The sequence below is a fragment of the Aquarana catesbeiana genome, linkage group LG08 (genome assembly GCF_042186555.1).
Source record: "Aquarana catesbeiana isolate 2022-GZ linkage group LG08, ASM4218655v1, whole genome shotgun sequence".
NCBI classification, from domain to species: domain Eukaryota; kingdom Metazoa; phylum Chordata; class Amphibia; order Anura; family Ranidae; genus Aquarana; species Aquarana catesbeiana.
Genome location: NC_133331.1, coordinates 37,229,794 through 37,237,600, shown reverse-complemented (window position 1 = coordinate 37,237,600; position 7,807 = coordinate 37,229,794). Strand labels below are relative to the sequence as shown.

Here is a 7,807-nt window from a genome sequence, read left to right as displayed (position 1 = left end):
AATGTACAATTGTATGCAATTGAATGATTGATATGAGCTCATTTTGTCCTGTTTTTATAATTAACGGGAAAAATATTTCTTCATGAATCTTTACGTATTTATATATTTGCAGACGTTCCTCTGTAGCAGATAGCGCAATCATAATACTTTCCAAAAAAGCGATAAAAACAATTTTTGGGAGTCACTGATAGGATGTATGAGTTTTCATTTAAAGCAGCACGGTAGCCAGGCTATGAACATTCAAATATATACAGCTTCTTAACAATCAGTAAATACACTATAAAACAAACCCTCACTGACCTTTGTAGAAGCAGACACTATGGGGGTAGATTTTTTCTAAAACTGGAGAGTGCAAAATCTGGTGCAACTCTGCATAGTAGCCAATCAGCTTCTAACTTCAGCTTGTTCCGTTAAGCTTTGAAACAAAAACCTGGAAGCTGATTTTTTTCTATGCAGAGCTGCATCAGATTTTGAAATCTCCAGTTTTAGTAAATCAACCCACATGATGCAATTTATCCTCAAAGTAACACGAGATGCATGAGGTTGTCCAGGTTAGGTCTCAGTACTAAGGCACAAGCCATTGGCCCTTTGTGTAGGGGGAGCCGAACATTATATAGAGAAGAAGCAATATATGACAGCTTCATGCTGTCAATGGTTGCTAAGGAAGGGCCGGGTGTTAGCACCCGCCCACATTCCTAGCAATTGCTGACATCACCAGCACTATTGATTTACATGGCTGGGAATCCTCACCACCGTAAGCCAAGGGGCCGGGAAAGCAGTGACATCACTATCCAAATATAGTTACATAGTCAGGTTGAAAAAAAGATAAAAGTCCATCTAGTTCAACCTATAAAAGGGAAAAAGAGAAAAAAAATATGGCCATCTTCTGAACAATTAACAAAGATGAATGAGAAGAAAAGCAGGCAAACCTCTCTTTATAAGTGCTCTAGGGACATCCTGTAACAAACAGCCTTTGCCCCACAATCCTCCTGGTTGGTAACCAGCATTGCAACTCAAGTCTCTGCAACGCACACCTTTCTTAATCAGTAAAGCATAAGTAGACTGCTGGGCATTCAGCCTGTACCTCTACCGGGTGAAGATAATGGCCTGGCAGGAGAGATTCCCACATCAACACTGTCTGTGTTGATGGGGGAATCTAGCAAATGTATTTCCTGCAACCTGTGGTTGCAGGAAAGAAATTCACTACATGTATGGCCGGCCTTACTATAACATCTGTCAGACCTGTTGGTTGACTCTCAACTTGACATAGTGAGTCCACCAAACTCTATGACACACTTATTATGCAAATCTTGACTTTCATCTCTGAAAGTCGCAGCTCTGCTACTCCCTCCTTCCCGGGAAATGTTTTGTTGGTTACAAAGGCTCAATGCATTGTATTCACTGATATGAGTGAAGCATGACTGAGGTCTGACATTAGGCTTGAAATCTGGCATTTGCATATTGAATTTTCTGGATTCAGAGTTTTCAGGGTGGTGCAGGAATCTTTAGTACCCACTTTGCATCCATTTAATCACCTCCATCATTTTATTCCCATTATAGGCTAACTAGTGTTGAGATGATTATTAATGAGGACTCTGAATGGGCATCCAAGCCTAATTTGCTTCAATTGCTCTATAAATCTGCTATATTGTCATACAGGTGAATAATCACTTTTAGAAGTGTCAGTCGGTGATTTGGCTTACGCGTTTCACAACAGAACATAATGAACCTACAGAGCAGTTGCCCAGTCTGCTTTTCTTCCCTTCTACTTGTTTTATTTTTGTTTTGTAAAGAGAAAGTGATGTTGTTTGTCAGTTGCAGGCCGCGGCACTCACTCGGCACACACTTCCACAGCCAGCGCAAACAGCATGCTTTAAGGTAACTACATCATCTCACCCTGAGATTTTGCTTGCCTCACTTGTTCCCAATACCATAACAATTGAGCGGAGGCCTCAGAAGAGGCAGTGCTTTGTGGCTGTGACTTGTCTGGTAGATTCAGAATGCCAGCAGCTGTCTCTCTTATCCCCAGGATGCTGTTGGCAGAGAGGCTGAAATGAGTTCTGCAATACATTTTCAGTACCCTGGACTCCCGAAGCAAAATAGGTGAGAATAAATGAAGCCGAAGACACACACACACACACTGTATATTCCTATGGAAAAAGGAAATGGTGTGTAGACGTGCAGTCACACAGCTGTGCCTTTGTAAGGAGTTCAATTAACCCTTTTACCCCTGGCAGACATTCGTATTTCCAAATTTATAGGTGGGTAACAGAAATAAAGTATATAACTAAAAATAACAAGAACATCACATGGCTTCCTAAAAGGGTCGGTCATTTAAAAATTGATATTTTTAAACTCCATCCTTGGGTTGAGAGAGGGTACAATCTCTGTCAGACTTTAGGAACCAGAAATAAAAAGCTAACAGAGGATCTTTCCTGTAAAAAAAAAAAAAAGTTGGCTGGAGACTGGCTTTTAAGTCATTTGGCGACTGCTTATGTCTATCAGGGGCTTCTTGTAAGATCTCTGTGCTCGAGTTCCAAGGTCTTCAACTCCACCAATATAACATGCCCTGAAATGACTCTCCTCCTGAGCTGCTATTTCAGTTAAACTTATCAGGTCTTAGCCGATGAACTCTTGAGAAGATTTTTTTTCCAAATGTCAAGTGAATCAAAAGAGAGAAGTTCAGGTCAAGAATGGTTTTGTGCCCTTTGGCAGAATTTGCTGAAGGGCCAACAACACATTGAAACCAGTGTGCTGAAAAGGAAGTAATTAAACAAATTAGGTAATAGGAATACATCAAAACTGCATGTATATTTCAGGCCTAAGGAATGGCGACTATGTACTGTTCTTTGCTTTTTGAAATTCACCATTATGTCCTAGAACCACGTCTGGGTGTTCTTAATGTTGGTTAAAAAAGTACAAGTTTGGTCTCAAATGAGGACAACCTGGATTAGATCTATACCACGCATTTTGGACCTGCCCGAAGATCAAGCAATTCTGGGTCACAGTAGTATGTTATTTTACCTTGCAGTAAACAATTTGTCTACCATCATCTCTCTTGCATAAATGGATATATTCTGAACCCCAACCTTTATTTCATTGTTTATAGAAAAAGCTAACTTTTATATTCCACATGGAGTGGGTGGCTTCTCTAGATGTAGAAATCCAGATCCATAAGTTCTTTAATGTTTGGGAGTCACTTCTTTAAACTCTATGTATTGATATCCAACAATCGATAGCACAATGTTTCAGATATACTTGGTGTTATTTAACCAGACTACTCTAATAACTTCCTCCCCCTTTGTTGTTTGATTGTTTGGCCAGCTAATCCATTATTTTGGGGCTGGCACCCTAATAGTTCCTGAACCTTACGCTACTAGCTGGACTCTACTGTTATTATGTGACTTTTTGTCTGTATTGCTGCGTACACACGATCGGATTTTCAGACGGGAAATGTTGGATGTGAGCTTGTTGGCGGTAAGTCTGACCCTATGTACGCTCCATCGGACATTTGTTGGTGTGTTTTTCGCCAACAAATGTTGGCTAGCATGTTCTCAAATTTTCCTCCAACAAATGTGTGTTGTCGGACTTTCCGATCGTGTGTACACAAGTCCTTCGGACTAAAGTCCAAAGTACAAAAACGCATGCTCGGAAGCAGAAGCGGTCGGTCTTGTAAACTAGCATTTGTAATGGAGAATTAACATTCATGACATGGCAAATTATGAAATCCCCAATGCAGCGCACAATTCTCTTCTTCTTTAATGGGATAATAATGAAGCTGCTTTGCTGGTGATACTAATGGAGTTTTTGCAGACAAATTTTCAAAGGCTTTTTCTAGTGATATCAAGAATAATATTATTATTTTTTTTTTTTTTTTTATTTGTGCAAGTTACCACAACACCATTATCCCGTAGTTTATAGGAACAAAGATACAACTATGTTGGTGTCCCTTGTCAATTTTACATTGTATTTTTTTAAATGTAACTGCCTACTCCCAAACTGTCATTTGAAGTAAAACACATAGCCAAGTATTATTCTCCACAATTTTTTTATTGTGCATTAAAAAAAAAAAAATTAGACATGCTATCTGCCAATAGAAAATAACCAAAAAGTGTATTCTATGCATCCAAAAATATCGAATATTTACCAAATCAAATCATTATTCAACCAAAAAAATAATGTCAAAGCAATAACTCAGAGCTCAATAATAAATAACACGTTATCTCCTTCGATTCCGCAACATATCTGTTGACGAACGGACGTTCAGAAACGAACTGAAGAGCACGAAATGAAAATCGATAAATGAAAAAACGCGAAAAGAAAAGCGCAAATCAACACTCACCAAACTTCTACTAACATGAAATTAGCAGAAGGAGCCCAAAGGGTGGCGCTAAAGAGCTGAAAAACCGTGTAGTACGTCACTGCGTTCGTAATTGTTGGCCAACATTTGTGTGCCCGTGTGTATGCAAGACAAGTTTGAGCCAACACCCTTCGGACAAAATTCTATGGTTTTGTTGTCGGAAAGTCCGATCGTGTGTACGAGGCTTTACACTTTATTGGCCAAATGTTGCAGCCATCACTTTGTCAATTTCATTCTTGCTTAAAATATAAAATAATAAAATAAAGTAAATTTTTGTATTCGGTTTTGATTTGAATAGCGGAATTTACACAAGCCCTGTTACAGCACAATTGTTTTATTCAGTAGTTCAAAACAGCATTATGAATATTTCCCATTCCGAGGATGACTGGAGTTTTAAAATATGATAAAGCATATGTTATTTAATGCTGCGGTCGTTTCTCCTCCCAGCATGAAGTTAATGGGGCACCAGCATTGATCTTTACACTCTTAATGGCGTACAGCAGAGCAGAGACCTAAAAACAGCTTTAAACAATACACTTCTTAAATATTCTAAAGCCTTTGCTTCCTTTTACAGGCCCATCTGATAAGGAATAAAGATAGGAAGCTCTTCTATCACATATAGACTGCACAGGTAGTCATCATCAGTTGCTGCCTCTACAAACACATAGGCTTTTGCATGAAAAATGAAGGCAGCATACATGTAGATTGTGCCTATGTTGATTGATTTTACTTCAATACCTGACACCCCACCAGGAGAATGATCTACTGTATATAATGCTGCAGCAAGATGTCCTACCTCTGTAGAGAACAAATGCCATCTACGATTAAAAGAGGAGAGCTTGAGTTCAATGCCCAAACTATAGACCATTGTATAAATATAATATCTTATAAATCATAGCTGCAAATTAGAAATAGTTTAACATTTACTCGACTCATCCTGTCTTTTTTTTTTCTTTGTCAGAGTTGTGCTGAGAATAAAATTCATAATCCCCAGAAGTGCTCTGAAGGTACATATAGCATTCCATGGCTCCAGGTAAAGTCTATTGCCTCGTTTCCACTGAGCGGATCGGTTCGGTTCGGTACAGTTTGAATGGCCTCCAATGATCCGGTCTATTATGGTGAGCGTTTCCACTGCAAGTGGGACCACAAGGGGGCCCATACAGGGTTTAGAAAAAATGCTAGTGTGATGTCATATTTGTGCGACAGGAAACACACACTGACTTACCTACCTGACACACACACTGACTTACCTACCTGACACACACACACACACTGACCCACCTACCTGACCCACTGACCCAACTACCTGCCACACTTACCAAGAATAATGAAAAATGGATATGTTGTATGAAATTTTTTTTATTTTGTGATCTGTTACCGTCTGTGTTTTTATTTTTTAGATGCTTCTCCTCTTGGCAAAGCAGTGCCGCCGACCAGTCATTTGGGCTCTTCCCCGCGCCAATGAGTGGTGGGATGTGACCGTCCCGGGATTCACACACACACAGTGGGTGCACAATTTCAGAATGTCTGAGGAAACCTTCTCTTACCTTTGTACAAAGCTACGTCCAGCGATGGAGAAACAAAACACCAACTTCAGAGCCAGTTTGCCTGTGAGGAAAAGAGTTGCCATTGCACTGTGGAAGCTGGCTACCAACAGTGAATACCGAAGTATAGGTCATCTTTTTGGTGTCAGTAAATCCTCTGTGTGCCGGTGTGTGCAGGACTTCTGTAAGGCTGTCTGCACATTGCTAGCTCCTGAAATAGTACATTTTCCGGACAGGGAAAAACTTAAAGACATGGCTGACTACTTTGAAAACAGGTGGGGCCTTCCACAGTGTGCTGGTGCTATTGATGGCTCACACATACCAATAATTGCACCACAGGAATACCACACTGACTATTTCAACAGAAAAGGCTGGCATTCCATCATCCTCCAGGGAGTAGTGGATGGAAAAGGACTGTTCTGGAATGTGAATGTAGGAAAGCCTGGGAGTTTGCATGATACTCGGGTTCTACGATTGTCCACATTTTGGGATTGGGTTGGCCAGGGAGGCCTGTACCCTGTCTGCACTAAGAACATTTGTGGGGTGAATGTTGGCTATTATGTGCTCGGGGACTCTGCCTACCCTTTACAAAATTGGCTCCTGAAACCATTTCCTGACAATGGCCGCCTGACACCAGAACAGCAAATCTACAACAAGAAAACATCCAGGGCACAGGTTGTAGTGGAAAATGCTTTTGGAAGACTTAAGGGTAGATGGCGGTGTCTTATGAAGAGGAATGACAGTGACATTAAACTTGCCAAATCCATGGTGCTTACTTACTGTGCTCATCACAATCTTTGTGAAAGTCATGGAGAAGACTTCCACCAGGATTGGAATACATATTCAGAAGAGCCAGTAGTGATAGCAGCACAGGATATGGATAAAGAGTGCAGTGAAATACGTCAGGCTCTGATGCGGCACCTCAAGGTTTAATTTCTTGACATTCATGTTTACAAGTTTTAATAAAGTACTGTATTGTTAATAAAGTGTTACATTAAATCAGACATACTCAAAAAATTCTCTCATGATTTTTATTTCACAAAAAAAAATTTCTATATATTCTAGAAAGTCAAAATATGAAAAATATATTTAAAAATAAGCTTTTTTTTATAAAAACTTAACTTAATTTTTTTTTTTTAACGAAACGTGTACAAGTGTACAATTCTGTGCTGCATGAAAGGCCCTACTGTCTGGGTGGTAACCTGGGATCACGACTGGCACCAAGCACTTGAATAAGCTGACCCAGGACACCAAGGAAGGCCTGGTTGAAGGTAGCCAACTGCTCCATCTGCTGCCGGACGATTTCTGCCTCCTGGCGCATAGCTTCCTGTGCATCCTGACGCAGTGCCTGAAATCGCCTCTCAGAAAGGTTCTCAATCCTTTCCAGCTGCCTTTCCTCTGATGCCCGCATATCCTCCATGACTGTGCACAAATCCATCTGCAACTATGTCCTTTCACCTGTAATATACAAAAGACCAGAATAGTTTTTGGAAGCATCAGTGTCACCACTGTAACCCCCTTTCTCATCTATCCCACCAGACTGTACCCCCTGCTCTCCTGTCCCATCTCTGTTACTCCTGATATTCTGCCCCACCTCTGTTCACCCTGCTCATCTGCCCAGGCAATACACCTCCTTTCACATCTGCCCCACTGCTCTTCTGTCCACTGCTGAAGCCCCTGCTCATCTGTTCCACCACTGTACCCCCTGCACATCTGCCACACTGCTGAACCCCCTTCTCATCTGTTCCACCACTGTACCCCCTGCACATCTGCCACACTGCTGAACCCCCTTCTCATCTGTTCCACCACTGTACCCCCTGCACATCTGCCACACTGCTGAAGCCCCTGCTCATCTGTTCCACCACTGTACCCCCTGCACATCTGCCACAATTCTGATTTATTT

General features: G+C 41.0%; 1 protein-coding gene across 1 annotated transcript; it reads left to right on the top strand.

The window, feature by feature from the left end:
* The first annotated feature begins 5,883 nt into the window (after positions 1–5,883).
* On the top strand, positions 5,884–6,837 carry LOC141106657 (uncharacterized). Its single transcript, XM_073597601.1, has one exon. It carries the CDS (start codon positions 5,884–5,886, stop codon positions 6,835–6,837), a length of 954 nt encoding a protein of 317 aa, XP_073453702.1.
* The last annotated feature ends 970 nt before the right edge of the window (positions 6,838–7,807 follow it).

Bases quoted from the DNA above. Each gene is read 5' to 3' on its own strand.
- LOC141106657 (XM_073597601.1), top strand. From the start codon at position 5,884: ATGTCTGAGGAAACCTTCTCTTACCTTTGTACAAAGCTACGTCCAGCG.